Raw genomic sequence first — 19,659 nt, forward strand, 5'->3', positions numbered from 1 at the left:
CCCAACAGGGCGAAACCCCGTCTCTACTAAAAATGCAAAAAATTAGCCGGGTGTGGTGGTGGGTGCCTGTAATCCCAGCTGCTTGAGAGGCGGAGGCAGGAGAATTGCTTGAACCCGGGAGGCAGAGGTTGCAGTGAGCTGAGATCGTGCCACTGCACTCCAGCCTGGGCAACAAAAGTGAAACTCTGTCTCAAAGAAAAAAACCAAAATAGAACAAAACAAAACAAAAAAACAACCTTTTTCATTGACTAAGTTGTCATAAGACATGTTGTACATTCATCTTGTATAAAACCTCATTTTAAAAAAATCATCTTTAAAGAAACTGTTGTTTGACATCTCTTATATAAGGAGAACCACAACAAAAGTTAATTTTACCATCATAAAAAAGTAGCTATTCTAACTGAATAGTATATTTCTTTAAACCAGATTTTCTTTCTCCCTCTCTCTGATTCTTTTTAAGGAATCTTGTTGTGAAAAGATGTTACCAAAAAGAAATTGGAAAAAAAAAGAAATAAAATTAATAAATATCTTGATTGGTCAGAACACAATGCCAAATTTTTTTTTTTTTTTTTTTTTTTGACAGAGTCTCACTCTATTGCACAGACTGGAGTGCAGTGGCGCGATCTTGGCACACTGCAACCTCCACCGCCCGGATTCATGCGATTCTCATACCTCAGGCACCCAAGTAGCTGGGATTACAGGTGCACGCCACCATGCCCAGCTAATTTTTGTATTTTTAGTAGAGACAGCATTTCGCCATGTTGGTCAGGTTGGTCTCGAACTCCTGACCTCAAGTGATCCACCTGCCTTGGCCTCCAAAAGTGATGGGATTACAGGCACGGGCCACTGTGCCTGGCTGGTACAAGGCCAATTTTTGCTCTTAGTTGCAATGTAACACTCCTTAGTTTTGGGCTTTTTGTAATGATTGTTCCTCGTTAGCACACCCCAACACTACCGCTTTCTTTCTACTGTATCACTTTACTTTTTGCATGTCGAAAACTTTTTCTTTTAAAAATTCTATTGCAAAGTATTTTTTATAATGAGCTGCTTAAAATTATTTCAAGGTAGTTAGGGAATACTTTTTTTAAAGTAGAGATAAAATTGATGTTAAATGCAAGAAATTTGACAACTTGGTTGTATTACTCGTAAAGCATGTTAGCCATATATATTATGAAAAGAATTATGCATAATATATATGATATAATGCATATTGATACGATATATATATTATACACAATTCTTTTCATAATACATTATGTAGTGAATTTCATTCACTAATTCAAACCACATGTGTTGAGAATCCACAATATGCTACTATGCTAGATAGTGAGCCAGGCGCTAAAGCTACTTGTATGTTTTATATTTTATTCAAGTGCTCGTGACTATCTAAGCAAAGTAAATACCTAGCCTTGAGATCTTTTATGTTTTTGAGATGGAGTCAAGATTCCCTTGCCCAGGTTGGAGTGTAGTGGTGCAATCTTAGCTCACTGCAACCTCTGCCTCTGGGATTCAAGTGATCCTCCCACCTCAGCCTCCCAAGTAGCTGAGACTACAAGTGGGTACCACCATGCCTGGCTAATTTTTTGTAGTTTTATTTTTATTTTTTTGAGATAGAGTTTCACTCTGTCATCCACACTGGAGTCCAATGGCATGATCTCGGCTTACTGCAACCTCTGCCTTGCAATTCAAGATCACACAATACAATGAATATGTGTATGCTGCATGTTAGTTTTTGTTTTTGTTTTCTTTTGAGATAGTCTTGCTCTGTCACCCAGGCTGGAATGCAGTGGTCTGAACTTAGCTTACTGCAGCCTCCACCAGGAGATCCCAGGTTCAAGTGATCCTCCACCTCAGCCCCTCTAAATAGTTGGGACTAGAGGTCTGTACCACCACACCTGGCTAATTTTTGTATTTTTTGTAGAGACAGGGTTTCATCACGTTGTCCAGGCTGGTCTTGAACTCCTGGGCTTAAGTGATTCACCTGCCTTGGCCTCCCAAAGTGCTGGGATTACAGGGGCCAGCCACTACACCCAGCCTGCATATTTGTTTTTAACAGAAAGGGTTTCTACTGTACATACCTTCAGCAACATGCTTTCTTCCTTTACATTATGGACCTTCTTCCAAACCAATACTCTAGCTCTTCTTTTAACAGCTACATGACATTCCTTATGATGAAGTTACCAAACTTCATGCAATAACCCTTTTTAGATGGGATGCACACTTTGAATTTTAATAAATATGCCAGATTGCTTTCCAAAAAGGTTAGTTTGCAATCCTTACTACTAATAATAAACATTCATTTTCCTACCATCTCACTAATACCAGATGTCTTTCAAATTTTTGCCAATCTGATGTCTCCCTGACTAATGGTAGAGTTAAACATCTTTTCACAGGTTGGAGGCCATATGAAAAGAAAACACTCCACATCGTCAACAATTGTTATATCATGGAGGATAGAAATGGAAGAGAGGAAAGGAAACCATTTTACCTGAGATATTTCTGTATTATTTGAACTACTGTAATAAGCAGTACAAATGATTAATATTTTATAACAAATTGAAAAGAATTTAGGTAATTAAAACACATAAAAGATATTAAGTAATATAATGGAAAGCAAGATATATTTTGTAGCTGTAGCTCTAACCCTACCTACTTGTGTGACACTGAACAAATAACTTAACATTTCAGAGCCCCAACTGTATTAGATTATCTCCGGCTCTCATTTAACTCTGAAATCCATTACTGTCTAGCTATTAAGCATCCTAAATTATTAACATTAATGACATGCCAAGTATTGAAGAAGATTATATTTTAAATGTATTTTATTTCAGTGAACAAAAATACCAGAAAACCCAATTTGAACATTATTATAGAAATTCACTCTAGCAAAGTAGAAGCAATCTCACTTAGGTGAATCCAATGTACCGTGTAGTACTTTGGTCACAATTTCAGAATGTTTTAGAAAAATGTATGAAGAAAACTAGAGTAAAAAACATTATACTAATCAAACCAGTAGCTTTCTTAAGCAATTTAACTGTTCTTTCACACTGCAAAATACTAGGTTCCCTGGTAACCCTGTATACTCTATACAATTGAGAAGCTGCTTCAGTAACACATCATCACTATGCCACAGCTTCCCTAAGTGTGAAAAAAAATTGGAATTTGTACTTAAGAGTATCCCATAGTCTATATATTAAATACTTTTAGGATATTATATTATGAATATATTTTCTATCTGTCTAACTGTTTAGAAGCATATGCCCTACAAACTAACACTTAAGGATGAAAGGGACAAAAATGAGAACTTACTTTACCTTTAATATCCTCTAAGACACCTTCTGGAACTGAACCTAAAAAAAATATTTCATTTAGAATTATAAAACCTTAATAATAATTAAAAACAGTCTATTAAATTGCCTTCACATTTCTATTTTTCAGTTTAGAAAAAATTTTAAAAATACAACTACTATAATTTTCTCAAAAAGTCTAACAGAAAAATTTAATTTTGTTTTAGGGAAGAAATACCATCATTCAAAGGCAAGACAAACCATGGAAATCGAAGCAAAAAATTGAAGTTTCAAGTTTATCTTTCCAGTGATAATAAATAGTTGTCAGTAACATGCTAACATATTTTTTAAAAGTACCACACACATGGCGGGCGCCTGTAGTCCCAGCTACTCGGGAGGCTGAGGCAGGAGAATGGCGTGAACCCAGCAGGCAGAGCTTGCAGTGAGCCGAGATCACGCCACTGCACTCCAGCCTGGGCAAAGAGCAAGACTCTTTTTTTAAAAAAAAACAGTACCACACACAGTCTTTTAATCTTTTCCTTCAAGGTAAAGGTGACATTTTAAAAATGAGTGAGAAAGTACCTATTCATTCTTTTTTGAATTAGGTTCTATATACTAAATGAAAGAGGCTCATTCAAAGTTCACCTAAGGATACCAAGTATATCTATCTTCATGCAATACAGGAAGCCTTTGGAAAGTGAATATTTGGATATGTTACCATTGTTATAAAATTTTGTTGCCAAAAATCTGTCTCAGAAACAAAATTTTCTAACCTAAAGTCTTCGAAACTAAGAATTTTTAACCTTGGGGCCAGGCGCGGTGGCTTACACCTGTAATCCCAGCACTTTGGGAGGCCAAGGTGGGTGGATCACCTGAGGTTGGGAGTTCAAGATCAGCCTGACCAACATGCAGAAACCTCGTCTCTACAAAAAAAAATACAAAAAGCTGGGTGTGGTGGTGCTTGCCTATAATCCCAGCTACTCAGGAGGATAAGGCAGGAGAACTGCTTGAACTCGGGAGGAGTGTGGGGTAAGCTGAGATCATGCCGTTGCACTCCAGCCTGGGCAAAAAGAGCAAAACTTCAACTCAAAAAAAAAAAGAATTTTTAACCCATTGTAAAAAAATATGTAAAAATATTTTCATTGATTTATAAGAATAAATTATTGATATCAGAGAAGATAGACATCTACAGCTGAAAATAAATCATTATTTAATAAGCATAATTATGGCCTTCTTCCACCTGGATCTACATTTGTTGTCAGCTATAACTTTCAGTTCTGAGAGCCATTAAAATTAAGTATTAAAATCAGGTAAACTTAGAAACCACACCATTAAAATGTTAAGCCATAATTTAAAAAAAAAAAAAGCACATTTAATGTTTAGTTATATGGCAAAAGATTTTTACCTTTAGTAAGTATAACTTTAGAATTATTTGTTATTTTACCTTTATTATCTCATCCTTTCCAAAGGCTTACTTTTGTGTTTCATAATATAGTAACAATAGTGCATACATGGTTTATAAATAAACAGACATACTCTAGATAATATGTTCAAAGTTTTATTTTACCTGTGGGGCCAGTACATGATCAAAATTTTTTGAAGATTTCCTATCTTTGAGTGTTAAAATTTATCAAGAGGATAAAGATATGCCAGAAGATTTAATCCTGGTTATAAATAGATGAGAGAAATGTAACTTGACTGTAAGAACCTGCAATTTAAAAATAAGTGCTAAAACCTAGAGCATTCCACAACTTCAATGCTCTCTCTTGGAACATTTATATAAATTTTAACATGTGTCAAAGAAATCTGGTAATATGAGAAACTATTTTCTTTAGGCAAATGTAAGGCAGGCCTGGAAATAAAGAGTTTAATTTAGCTAAGAGTAGATGCTGCTTTGGTAAGGAGCTCCTTAATCATAAGGAGCAAATAATCATAAGGGGCAAATAATCATAACTATTTAAATTTTGCAAGTAAAGAATAGAAACAAGAGGCATTCCCTGGCTCTAGCTCTAAAAAATCACTTACATTTCAGTTAGGAAAATAAGAAACATAACATGTTGGTATATAATTTAAACTGTACATTTTTCCAATCAGTGTACTTAGTTTAGCCTTTTTGAGTTACTATGATATATTCAATTTTAAACTAAGTTCTAAACAGTAAATGAAAGAGGCTCATTCAAAATTCACTTAAGGATACTCAAGCATATCTCAGACTTACACGTAATCTTTGCTAAGAACCTAGAAAAGAGACATTTTAAATTCGTTTGCATTTTCTTTTTTATTTTTTTTTTTTGAGAGGGAGTCTCCCTCTGTCACCCAGGCTGGAGTGCAATGGCTCGATCTCGGCTCACTGCAACCTCCACCTCCCAGGTTCAAGCGATTCTCCTGCCTCAGCCTCCCGAGTAGTTGGGATTAGAGGCCCGTGCCACCATGCCAATTTTTTTTTTCTTTTTTAATGTAGAGACAGGGTTTCACCATGTTGGTCAGGGTGGTCTCGAACTCTTGACCTCAAGTGACCCACTCCCCTTGGCCTCCCAAAGTGTTGGGATTACAGGCGTGAGCCACCGTCCCCAGCCGTATTTGCAGTGGGTGCTTTGGCAAATATTTATATGATTTGATTCCACAATTTTGTAGGACTGCATGGCTATCACAGACTCAGATTGTGAGGAGTATTAAAGGGAAAGGTTAGAATCAGTACAAGGTGGACTAGAAAAAGAATATCCAAGAATGTATCATTTATAATTTTATGGAAATATTACTGGGTTTAAAGACCTTTACAAAGAACATCTTGCGATGCTATACTGAATTTATTATCTTTGAAGACCTTTTATAAATTACCTGTCACCAAAATATACTAAGACATCACAAAGTTATCTGGAATTTGAAAGCTATAATTGGATCTACAGAATGAAAAATGCTATTAACTTAACTATCAATAAGGAACAACAGGAAAACATAGGTATGCCTAAGTGTCCCGAAAATCTGGCTTTCCAACATATATTCAATGCCCCAGCACTATACTAGGTGCTACAGATTGAAAAATAAACAAGACAGGGATCCTCAAAGTCTCCTGGGGGAAACAAGCAAGTTAACAGGCAAATGAGAATGTGTCATATGTGCTATAATAAATTACTGCTGAGGGCTTAACAGAGAGGAGCAATTTATTCTGCTTAGGGAAGATGAGGAAGGTTTCACCATTAAGGTGACATTCCAGCTGAGTCATGCAGAGGGATCAAAAACCCAACTAGGCAAAGAAAAACATCCCAGGGAAAGAAAAAGAATAAATGAAAGCACAGGGTTGTGCTAGGATTCACAGTGCCTCGACAATTGTAAGAAATTTACTGAAGATTTAATAAAGAACAAAGGATAAAGTTTAGTGATCTAAGGGTAAGAGGTAGAACAAACTCAGATTTTGAAGAAACATTTATATCCAATAGATAATTTGGATTTTAACTTGTAGGAGCTTACAAAAATTCTCAAGCAGAACAGCAATGTAGTTATATTTATTTTGTGAAAAACTGGCAGGACACGGTGGTTCAGGACGTAATCCTAGCATTTTGTGGGGCGGGGGCTGGTGGATTGAGCTCAGGAGTTTGAGACCAGCCTGGACGACATGGTGAAACCCCATTTCTACAAAATGTACCCCCCAAAAATTAGCTGGGAGTGGTGACTCGCGCCTGTAGTCCCAGCTACTCAGGAGGCTGAGATTGAAGAATGGCTTGAGCCCAGGAGGTGGAGACTGCAGTGAGCCAAGATCATGCCACTGCCCTCCAGTCTGGGCAACAGAGTGAGATCCTGTTGCAAAAGCATAAAAATATTTTGTGGATGATTGTATATTTAGAAAACCCCATTGTCTCAGCCCAAAATCTCCTTAAGCTGATAAGCAACTTCAGCAAAGTCTCAGGATACAAAATTAATGTGCAAAAATCACAAGCATTCTTATACACCAGTAACAGACAGACAGAGAGCCAAATCATGAATGAACTTCCCTTCACAATTGCTTCAAAGAGAATCAAATACCTAGGAATCCAACTTACAAGGGATGTAAAGGACCTCTTCAAGGAGAACTACAAACCACTGCTCAGTGAAATAAAAGAGGACACAAACAAATGGAAGAACATACCATGCTCATGGATAGGAAGAATCAATATCGTGAAAATGGCCATACTGCCCAAGGTAATTTAGAGATTCAATGCCATCCCCATCAAGCTACCAATGAGTTTCTTTACAGAATTGGAAAAAACTGCTTTAAAGTTCATATGGAACCAAAAAAGACCCCGTATTGCCAAGACAATCCTAAGTCAAAAGAACAAAGCTGGAGGCATCACGCTACCTGACTTCAAACTATACTACAAGGCTACAGTAACCAAAACAGCATGGTACTGGTACCAAAACAGAGATATAGACCAATGGAACAGAACAGAGTCCTCAGAAATAATACCACACATCTACAGCCATCTGATCTTTGACAAACCTGAGAGAAACAAGAAATGGGGAAAGGATTCCCTATTTAATAAATGGTGCTGGGAAAATTGGCTAGCCATAAGTAGAAAGCTGAAACTGGATCCTTTCCTTACTCCTTATACAAAAATTAATTCAAGATGGATTAGAGACTTAAATGTTAGACCTAATACCATAAAAATCCTAGAGGAAAACCTAGGTAGTACCATTTAGGACATAGGCATGGGCAAAGACTTCATGTCTAAAACACCAAAAGCAACGGCAGCAAAAGCCAAAATTGACAAATGGGATCTCATTAAACTAAAGAGCTTCTGCACAGTAAAAGAAACTACCATCAGAGTGAACAGGCAACCTACAGAATGGGAGAAAATTTTTGCAATCTACTCATCTGACAAAGGACTAATATCCAGAACCTACAAAGAACTCAAACAAATTTACAAGAAAAAAACAAACAACCCCATCAAAAAGTGGGCAAAGGATGTGAACAGACATTTCTCAAAAGAAGACATTCATACAGCCAACAGACACAAAAAAAATGCTCATCATCACTGGCCATCAGAGAAATGCAAATCAAAACCACAATGAGATACCATCTCACACCAGTTAGAATGGCAATCATTAAAAAGTCAGGAAACAACAGGTGCTGGAGAGGATGTGGAGAAATAGGAACACTTTTACACTGTTGGTGGGATTGTAAACTAGTTCAACCATTATGGAAAACAGTACGGCGATTCCTCAAGGATCTAGAACTAGATGTACCATATGACCCAGCCATCCCATTACTGGCTATATACCCAAAGGATTATAAATCATGCTGCTATAAAGACATATGCACACGTATGTTTATTGCGGCACTATTCACAATAGCAAAGACTTGGAATCAACCCAAATGTCCATCAGTGGCAGACTGGATTAAGAAAATGTGGCACATATACACCATGGAATACTATGCAGCCATAAAAAAGGATGAGTTTGTGTCCTTTGTAGGGATATGGATGCAGCTGGAAACCATCATTTTTAGCAAACTATCACAAGAACAGAAAACCAAACACCGCATGTTCTCACTTATAGGTGGGAACTGAACAATGAGATCACTTGGACTTGGGAAGGGGAACATCACACACCGGGGCCTATCATGGGGAGGGGGGAGGGGGGAGCGATTGCATTGGGAGTTATACCTGATGTAAATGACGAGTTGATGGGTGCTTATGAGTTGATGGGTGCAGCACACCAACATGGCACAAGTATACATATGTAACAAACCTGCACGTTATGCTCATGTACCCTGGAACTTAAAAAAAAAAAAAAAAAAATTTTGTGGAAAGTTATTCCTGGCAACAGTGTGAAATAGACTGAATCCATCCAGAGAGTAGGCTTCTGTATTAATCTAAGCAAGAAATGAGGGCCTAGATTAAAACAATGTCTTTGCTCTCAGGTGTTCAATGGTGTGGAAGGTCAAAAGAAAAGAAAAATGAGATCTGAGATTTCTGAAGAACTGAAAGGCTATAATAACTTAAAGTTTTGTAAAATGGGAGACAAGGAAGATGTTATTATCTTTATCTAATAATTGAAATGAATTTGAGGAAAGACATAATGTGTTCACTTTTGGAAATCTTAAGTTTGAAGTGCCTAGAGACATACACAGTCTCTAATAATCAGTTGGAAATATGAATATCAAGTTCAGAAGAAGGATCAGGCCCAGTGACACATTTGAGAATCAACAGCATGCAGATGCAGAAGTTGTGGGAGTAGGTAAGATCACATTTAAAAAGCCAGCAGAGAAAAAGAAGGAACAAACACTAGATCCCTAGTGGAATACCAGTAGAGAAAGCAAGAGCAGAGGAATCCAGAGGACTATTTGGGGAAGTAATAGACAACTACTAAAAAAAAGAATCCTGAAAGCCAAGGAGAAGAAAGCATTCAAGAGTACATGATGATCCACAGTGTCAAAAGTTCTGGACAGGATGACTAAAATCAAACTATTGAATTTGGTGATTAAAAGTTCAACGAGCTTATAGTTGAAGCAGTGCCATCAGAGAGAGGCATGGGGAGAAAAGAGAATAATCATGCAATGGAGCAAAGACTAAAATATAAGTTGAAGAAATAAAAATAGAGTGTAAATCACTCCTAAACCAATTAAAATGAATTTACCCATCACTGAGGGAAGGCTCTGTTCTTTAGCAGCACTTGTGTCAACAGTACATTGTTCCAATAGTTGAGTTTCCAACTCTCTGAAATTAAAAAAAAAAATGTTACTGGAATTAAAATATTGAAACTGATATCCTTTTCTTATTTCATACTTTTAACTACATAATAAATTATTATGCTTTTTTTTTTTTTTTGAGACAGAGTCTCACTCTGTCACCCAGGCTGGAGTTAAGTGGCACAATCCTGGTTCACTGCAACCTCCACCTCCTGGGTTCAAGTGATTCTCCTGCCTCAGCTTCCCGAGTAGCTGGGATTACAGGTACCTGCCACCATGCCCAGCTAATTTTTGTATTTTTAGTAGAGATAGGGTTTTGCCATGTTGGCCAGGCTGGTCTCAAACTCCTGACCTCAGGTGATCCACCTGCCTCGGCCTCCCAGAGTGCTGGGATAATACAGGCGTGAGCCACCACACCCAGCCCAATTATTATTATCATTTAAATAAGAATGATCTTCTTGCTAGGCGCGGTGGCTCACGCCTACACAATGGAGTACTATTCAGCTATAAAAAGGAATGAGATCCAGTCATCTGCAACAACACTGATGGAACTGTAGATCATTACGTTAAGTGAAATAAGCCATGCACAGAAAGACCAATATTATATGTTCTCACTTATTTGTGGGATCTAAACAGCAAAACAATGGAACTCATGGACATAGAGAGTAGAAGGATGGCTACCAGAGGCCAGGGAGGAAAGTAGAGGGATAAATGGGAGGTGAGGTTAATTAATGGGTACAAAAAAATAGAAACAATAAGACCTACTATTTGATAGCACGACAGGGTGACTATAGACAATAACTTAACTGTACATTTTAAAATCATGCAAAGAGTGTAATTAGATTGTAACTCAAAGGATAAATGCTTGACGGGATGGATACCCCATTCTCCATGATGTGCTTATTTCCCATTGCATGCCTATATCAAAACATCCCATGTACCTCATAAATATATACACCTACTATGTACCCACAAAAATTAAAAATTAAAAAAACTGGCTTATTCTTTAAAAATCAATATACTTGAAGCTAATAGAGGGTGGAATAAATAAAATTCACTGTCCATTTATCACAAGCCCTCTATTGATCACTGATCAACAAACAGATTAGCAACTGTTTTTGTGACACAGGTGAAATGAATATGTTAAATTCCAAGAAACTTACTTGTGAAGAGCTTTTCCTCCTAGGGGTAGTGCTCCCCAACAATTTAGAACTGGGATTCCTTCATATATCTATAGAGTAGTCAAGGATACTACTATTTTACGAGATAAAATGTGGTTTCCTTGATATTTTCCTCACCTTCTGCAGTATTGTTCTAAATATGCTTTAGTGACAAATTTTAATTTCTTATTTTTAACATAGTTACGGAAAAATCAAAGAGTAAGTTTTTTTTTCCATATTCTTCATCAAAGAAAACAGAATAAAAATACGCATATGCACATGACCACGCACAATTCATTAGCTACGGCTGGGGCATCTGATAAAAGTAGCCACTAGGCCTATGTAGCTACTTAATATGTGAAATATGGCTAGTCTGAATTGAGATGTGCTCTAAGACTAAACTACATACCAAATTTAGAAGGTTTTAATACCAAAAAACCCCACTAAAATACCTCATTATAATTTTTGTATTGATGGAATACTGGAGTATTTTGAATATATTGGGTTAAATAAAATATACTATTAATTTCATGTTTTCTTGTGCCTTTTAAAATGTGGCTCTTAGAAAATTCTATTTACTTTTTTTTGAGACAGGGTCTCGCTCTGTAGCCCAGGCTGGAGTACAGTGGTGCGATCTCGGCTCAGTACAACCTCCACCTCCCAGGTTCAAGTGATTCTTATGCCTCAGTCTCCCAAGTAGTTGGGATTACAGGCATGTGCCACCACAGCCGGCTAATTTTTGTATTTTTCGTAGAGATGGGGTTTTGACCAGTTGGCCAGGCTGGTCTCAAACTCTTGGCCTCAGGTCTGCCCACTTCAGCCTCCCAAGGTGCTAGTATTACATGTGTGAGCCATGGCGCCCAGCCTAGAACACTCTAAATTACATACATGGCTCACATTATATTTCTACAGGACAGAGCCGAGGGAAGTAAACTATTTACTGTGTGTTTGCTAAGTATATTGGTAAGAGCATCAGCTTTGGAAACAGACATGGGTTTATATCCTGGCTACATGTTCATAAAAAGAGGAGTCAACTACCCATCCCAACTCTCAATATTATCATTTATATAATGAGAATACTACTACTCATGTTGCACGGTTAAGAATTAAACACAAAATACTTTATACTAAAAAACACTACTGCTTGATTAAATTCCTTAGAAGTTAATGATTCTTAATCTCCTTCCATGAATATTTTTTCTAATAAATATACATGTAGATCTCAAAATTGCAAGAGTCTTACATTCATGCACATCAACATCCTTTACAATAAAGCAATGTCCACTAGGACAATTCTAAGAGATGCTTATCTATACTCCGCTTAAATATTTATAATGGAAAGAAATGTACTAGTTTATATGGTCAGTAATTCCATTCTGGGATAGCCTGAATTATTAGTAAGTTCCGACCTATGGTCAATGACATAAAAACCACAGTACGTACTAAGAAAATTACTTGTGCCAAATCCTATGTATACTAAACACTTTATATATATTACATCACTTAACTAACACAACTCTTCTATGAGATGGAAATATTATAATCCCCAATTTATGGATAAAGAAACTGAGGCCCAAAGAGATTAAGCTACCTGACCAAGTAGTAAGAAGCATAACTGGAGATTTGCACTTATTGTGTATTTGATTCTAAAACCCAAGCTTGTAAACACTAAGGCACACTGCCTTCATGATAGCCAACGGAGATTTAAAAAAAAAAAAAAGAAAAGAAAAGAAAAGAAAAATACATTTTTCTTTTTTTTTTTTTTTTTGAGGCGGAGTCTCGCTCTGTCGCCCAGGATGGAGTGCAGTAGCGATCTCGGCTCACTGCAAGCTCCACCTCCCGGGTTCATGTCATTCTCCTGCCTCAGCCTCCGGAGTAGCTGGGACTACAGGCGCCAGTGAGCTCTTCAGCTACTGAAATCTTTCTGGATTGAATGTTCTCATTTCAGTTTCTCGAATTACCCTTTGTATGATTTTTTTCTTAAAACTTGACTATCCTAGTCAACTTGACACATCCTGATTTTTCTTTTAAAAACTGAACGTAATATTCATGAGGTATACTCCTGGAGTATATCCTGGGACCAAATGATAGTAACTTCTACAAAAAGTAAATTTAAGTCTTACAATCCTGTGAACTTTTTCCACATTGAAATTCATATTTGTACATAGTAACCCAAAATAGTTCAGTACAATACAAATCATTTGTAATTAGCCTAATTATTTTAGTTAGAGTAAGAACTCCAAAGTTGGCTGGATGACAAAAAAGATATGGGTAACACCAGGCTTTCCCTATATCCACAATCTAGGACCATGGCAGAATTAATTCCAAGCGTCAGAAGAGCCATCAGATGACTTGGAGCAAGCAAGACAGATGGAACCTAGAAAATAATGAAATCAAAACAACAAAATCAGAATGAATGTCATTATTTGAAGGTATTTGCCTTATATTCAAATATATTGAAAAAATTCGCAGGAACATTATATTAACTTATATGGTGATACCTACTCCACCATCTTATGAGAGTAATTAAGAACTAGTTTGTTGATTTATATAAATTCACTCAATAACCAAAATACACTGTAATAAAAACAGCTCAACTGTTTCATTCCAAAATGACAATTAAGAGGCATTTTTCTTTATTCTTGTCCTCTTTTGGAAGGGAAAATTGAAAGGGATAAAAGAAGAGGTCTAGAGGTCGGGCGCAGAGGCTCATGCCTGTAATTTCAGCACTTTGGGAGGCTGAGGCGGGTGGATCACCTGAGGTCAGGAGTTTGAAACCAGCCTGACCAATATGGTGAAATCTCGTCTCTACTAAAAATACAAAAATGAGCTGGGTGTCATGGCATCTGCCTGTAATCTCAGCTACTAGGGAGACTGAGGCAGGAGAATTGCTTGAACCCAGGAGGCGGAGGTTGCAGTGAGCTGAGATCACACCATTGCACTTCAGCCTGAGCAATAAAGCAAGACTCTGTCTCAAAAAAAAAAAAAAAAAAAAAAAAAAGAGAGAGAGAGAGAGAGAAGAGTTCTAGAAACATAAATTTAGAGGAAAATGCTAAATTAAAAAAATAGAGAGATGCCCTTACCATTAAGATGAAAATAGAGAAAAAAATTCTTTATTGTCTTTATTTGCAAAGTTTGTAATATAAACTACATATTTTTACTTTTTCTTTTTTATTTAAATTTTTATTTTTTTCTTAGAGACAAAGTCTTGCTCCATTGCCCAGGCTGAGTGCAGTGGTGCAATCACAGCTCACTGCAGCCTCGAACTCCTGGGCTCAAGCAATCCTCCCACCTTAGTCTCCTGAGTAGCTGGGACTATAGATGCATGCCACCACGTCTGGCTAATTGAACTATAATTGGCAGTTAAAGTTAAACCAAAGAACAAAATATACAAATAGTTGGCTCTGTGCGACATTTTTTTCGGTAAGAATTTGCCAGATCTGGTCGCATCCCAAATACTAGATATTCAATCAAAATATGAGAGTCCATCATAATTGAATGGCAGACAAAATAATGGCTATATTTCCCTTATCTAAATAGATAAAGCAGGTATTCCAGTCATATAGAAGACAAGGATATTAACACAAACTCTAATTATAAATACAGAGAATATTCCACTTTATTCAGATAACAGCTGACACAACTTCTTGTTTTGCTTTATGTTCTCCCTACTGCAAATGAAATTCCTGGACTCATGACATCAGTTAAGTACTGGAGGCTATGCAACCTGATTCCCTGTACCTGCTTTACAAAAATACAACTTAGAAATACTAAGTGCCTTTACCTCATAAAGACATTGTGATTTTTGGTATTAGGTACGTTTTGAATTCAGTAGAATGTATGAAAATACATTTATATGTGCTTAATTTCTTATATACTTAACACATATAATCTTTCATTTTCCCTTGTTGATAAAACCTAAATTTCAAGGCAGAGATTTAAAAAAATTTGAATAATTAAGATCCTGGTCTATGAAATATACTAATCTTTAAACATATTCTTGGTCATAAAATAATCTCGACGCGACAGAGCGAGACTCCGTCTAAAAAAAAAAAAATAATAATAATAATAATCTCGACTCCTATAAAATCAAAGCTACAGGTAATACTACTTATATCATGAGGTAAGTCTCATCCCTGGCATTACCGACTTACTCAAAAGGAGACACTGAATATTCCATTTCAAAGGAATTTGAAGCCTAAAATGACAAAATTCAGAACAGTATAACTAAACAATGGAAGCTAGAAAGATCTGGAAGAAACACATCACAAAGTCCACAGCACAGAATATACCTTTTAATTCTGAAAAAAAGTCCCCAAATAGAAAAACCTATATTAAAATAAATAACAAACAGTAATAAAAATAAATCTCCAATTATGTAAGTATTGGATGAAATGCTAAAGCATGAAATAACCACACAAAGGAAGAAAATAAATGGCCAATTTGAAGAATCTTCTGTCATCTGGTTCCCCAACTACACTGTGTGACATATAAAATAAAAGAGACAAAATATGAGGGCTTTTATTAGTTTAAGTTTTGAGTACCTACCAACAAAAAAAAAGGGAAGAAAGATTCCCTAAAAACTAGTAAGACTTTTACTGCTTCTCTTTTTATTTCAAAAGCAATTTACTTATTTGACATAAAGACAGGTACCTCAAAATATTTGAAAAGAACACGAGTGAGTGTCTCTCTGAAGTGAGAAGGACATAATACCGACTCGATAATCACAACTCGGCGGTCTCTGGGATTCACCAATAGATGCCTGAAAAGTGACAGTTTTGGCTTTAAAAATAAGTAAAAGTTTTTATTCATTTTGGTAAGTCATACAATTTGTTAAGAATAGTGAAACTACTACCTTAGCTTAAGATACTTTATCACAAAAAGACATCTTCATTTTATTACCTCAGAAAGATAACATTTCTGACCTCTTACTACATACCGTGCAATGTACTAGGAACTCCATTAACTTATCTCAGAAACCTAAAATTATAGCCTACTATGATTACCAACTTGAGCCATTACATAGATTTTTTTTTTTTTTTTTTTTTTTTGAGACAGGATCTGGCTCTGTTGCCCAAGTTGGAGTGAAGAGGTGCAATGTCACCTCACTGCAACCTCGGCCTCCTGGGTTCAAGCCATCCCCTGATCTCAGTCTCCCAAGTAGCTGGTACTATAGATGTGAGCCACAGCACCTGGTGATATTTTCTTTATTTTAGGTTACAGTAGTATATGCTCACAAAGCTCCAAATATTATGACATGTGAAACCTGCATAATACAAGAACCTTATATTCCTACTACCCAGAACTACCACTGATAGACGTTTATATATTTTTTTCATTCTTATGAATGTATGGGGGTATGTTTTAACAGAAATACTCATTCTATAGATGTGGTTCTTTAACTTGCTTATTTCACTTATCAATATATCCCACACACCACACACAGGAAGTAGTACCTTCCTGTTCTACTACATACAGATGCAGAACTCTTTTTTAATAGCTGCATGGTATTTCACTGTATGAATGTAGAATAATTTAATTATCAGTTCACTTCATTAATGAACATTTCATTTTTAATATTTCCTTAAGTCTGCCAGTTTTCTAGTCTTCAAATATATTTTTGAAAAGTTTGAAAATAAGCATGCAAAAATGGCAATAGAAGTCAATTTTTTTTGGGAGGGTGCCTCAGATGTAATACAACCAATTATCACTATGGCATTAGGAAAATCTATCTAATCATAAAAGTTAGAAAACAAAATGTCTCTTACCTGAAATATAGTATGTGGATGAATTCCTTTAGGTAGGAATATAATTCTTCTGTATTGATATTATACTGAACAACTCTGACAGGCTGTAAAAAATTAAAATGATTTATTAATTTATATTAATAAAATCATCTCAAATTAAGATTAAAATGTAATTATTTACTAATGAGTTTTCTGGGAATAAATTAAAAGCAATTTGTATTGAGATTACAAAAATTAAATACGCAATAATCTCTTAAATTAGGAATCCTTAAGAACTGGAATGTCTAAGATGGCAGAATGTTTTAGTCTGTGGTAATGGAAGTGTGTGTTCATAGGAAGTAAAGAGTTTTGCTCACATGCTATCACTCAGATAACATCTGAGTTATCATTTTGGCTTGACTGATAAAACTCAGCATTGAGGCCAGGTGTGGTAGCTCATGCCTGTAATCCCAGCACTTTGAGGGGCTGAGGTGGGTCAATCTCTTGAGGTCAGGAGTTCGAGACCAAGTTGGCCAACATGGTGAAACACTGTCTCTACTTAAAATAAAAAAATTAGCCAGGCATGGTAGCGCATGCCTATAGTCCCAGCTACTCCGGAGACTGAGGCAGGAGAATCACTTGAAAACTCTGGAGGAGGCTGCCGTGAGCTGAGATGGCTCCACTGCACTCCAGCCTGGGCAACAGAACCAGATTCCGTCTCAAAAAACAAACAAACAAAATTCCCAGCACTTTGGAAGGCCGAGGTGGGTGGATCACCTGAAGCTAGGAGTTCAAGACCAGCCTGGCCAACATGGTGAAACCCTGTCTCTACTAAAAATACAAAAATTAGCCAGGCATGGTGGCATGCGCCTGTAGTCCCAGCTACTCCAGAGGCTGACGTGGGAGAATCGCTTGAACTCGGGAGGTGAAGGTTGCAGGGAGGCAGAGGCTGCAGTGAGCCAAGATCGTGCCACTGCACTCAAGCCTAGGTGACAGAGTGAGACCCTGTCTAAAAAAGAAAAAAAAAAAAAAAAAATCAGCATCGCCACACTTAATTACTTGTAAAATGTCCCCCTTTCTGCTAGACTATAAGCTCCATGCACAAGAACTATTTCTGGCTTGCTTACAGCTCCACTCCAGGTACATGGTAGGTTGTTCATAAATACGTGTGATAAAAATGACAACAAACACCATTAACACAAAAGCAGCCTACACACGTATTACCAAGTCATGAGTGCTAAGTCAATGCTAATATATAACAATGGCTTCACTTATTATGATCGTCAGAAAGCTCTAAGTACTCTGATGCATCATTGGCAGACCTCTCTTCATTTACTCTTTCAAAAGAAGGACCATCAGCCTAACTTCTTGATTTTATGTGACTTAAAGATTCCAAACCATATACAGTCAAATATAAATAATTTTTTATGTATCTATCTTTGTAAATGAAGATAAAAGCTTGGCCAGGTGTGGTAGCTCACGCTTGTAATCCCAGCATTTTGGGAGGTCAAGGCGGGAGGATCACCTGAGGTCAGGAGTTCGAGACCAGGCTGGCCAACATGACGAAACCCCGTCTCCACTAATAATACAAAAAAAAAATTGGCCGGGCATGGTGGCACATGCCTCTAATCCCAGCTACTTGGGAGGTGGAGACAGGAGAATTGCTTGAACCCAGGAGGAGGTGGTTGCAGTGAACACAGATCACGACACTGCATTCCAGCCTGGGTGATGGAGCGAGACTCCATCTCAAATAAAAATATATATATATATGTGTGTGTGTGTGTGTGTATATATACTTATATGTGTGTGTGTATACATACATATATATATATATAAAAGCTCAAAGCACTAAGAAAAGTGGCAACAAGAATGCACAGGGTCTAATCCAGTCAGAAATCTATCTGGTAATACAGTAATGCCAATTGTGCAGTGCAGCGGTGTGATCTCAGCTCACTGCAACCTCCACCTCCCAGGTTCAAGCGATTCTCCTGCCTCAGCCTCCCAAGTAGCTGGGATTACAGGTGCCTGCCACTACACCTGGCTAATTTTTGTATTTTTAGTAGAGATGGGGTTTCACCATGTTAGCCAGGCTAGGCTCAAACTCCTGGCCTCAAGTGATCTGGCTACCTCCACCTTCCAAAGTGCTGGGATTACAGGCGTGAACCACCATACCCGGCTTCCAACACATTTTCAAACATCAAACCGCCAATATCTACCGTATTTCTGGCTCGTCCAAGGATTTGCAGAAAATTTTTAAATCGATGAAATGATTCCTTAATCAAGTATAATTAAAAAGATTTCTGGGCCAAGTGCGGTGGCTCACACCTGTAATCCCAGCACTTTGGGAGGCTGCGGCAGGCGGATCACGAAGTCGGGATATTGAGACCATCCTGGCTAACACGCTGAAACCCCATCTCTACTAAAAAATACAAAATTTTAGCCGGGCATGGCGGCGGGAGACTGTAGTCCCAGCTACTCGGGAGGCTGAGGCAGGAGAATGGCATGAACCCGGGAGGCAGAGTTTGCAGTGAACCGAGATTGCACTACTGCACTCCAGCCTGGGCAAAGAGCGAGACTCCATCTCAAAAAAAAAAAAAAATTTCTGATATATGTCAATGCCAAATATAAACTGCTGATATAAACTGCTGGTCTTGTCTATTCTGCTATAACTTGTGTTTGTTTTTTTGTTTGTTTTTTTGTTTTTGAGACGGAGTTTCGCTCTTGTTGCCCAGGCTAGAGTGCAATGGCCGATCTTGGTTCACCACAACCTCCACCTCCCGGGTTCAAGCGATTCTCCTGCCTCAGCCTCCCGAGTAGCTGGG

The 19,659-nt window shown here is 37.3% G+C and overlaps 1 protein-coding gene across 3 annotated transcripts in view; it reads right to left on the minus strand.

Moving 5' to 3' along the window:
• The window catches only part of ACTR10 (actin related protein 10), a 35,916-nt gene that overhangs the window by 11,000 nt on the left and 5,257 nt on the right, over positions 1-19,659 (minus strand). For 2 of the 3 annotated variants that reach the window (XM_009211606.1, XM_009211608.4), the window contains 6 exons: positions 16,880-16,962; positions 15,765-15,873; positions 13,381-13,488; positions 11,115-11,182; positions 9,900-9,979; positions 3,315-3,350 (listed from right to left, as the gene is read on the minus strand). In XM_009211606.1, the coding sequence (XP_009209870.1) occupies positions 3,315-3,350; positions 9,900-9,979; positions 11,115-11,182; positions 13,381-13,488; positions 15,765-15,873; positions 16,880-16,962 (484 nt within the window). The remainder of the gene's footprint in view (positions 1-3,314; positions 3,351-9,899; positions 9,980-11,114; positions 11,183-13,380; positions 13,489-15,764; positions 15,874-16,879; positions 16,963-19,659) is intronic. The other variant, XM_009211607.1, reaches the window with a different exon arrangement.

The sequence above is a fragment of the Papio anubis genome, chromosome 7, assembly GCF_008728515.1.
Source record: "Papio anubis isolate 15944 chromosome 7, Panubis1.0, whole genome shotgun sequence".
In the NCBI taxonomy this organism is placed as follows: Eukaryota; Metazoa; Chordata; class Mammalia; order Primates; family Cercopithecidae; genus Papio; species Papio anubis.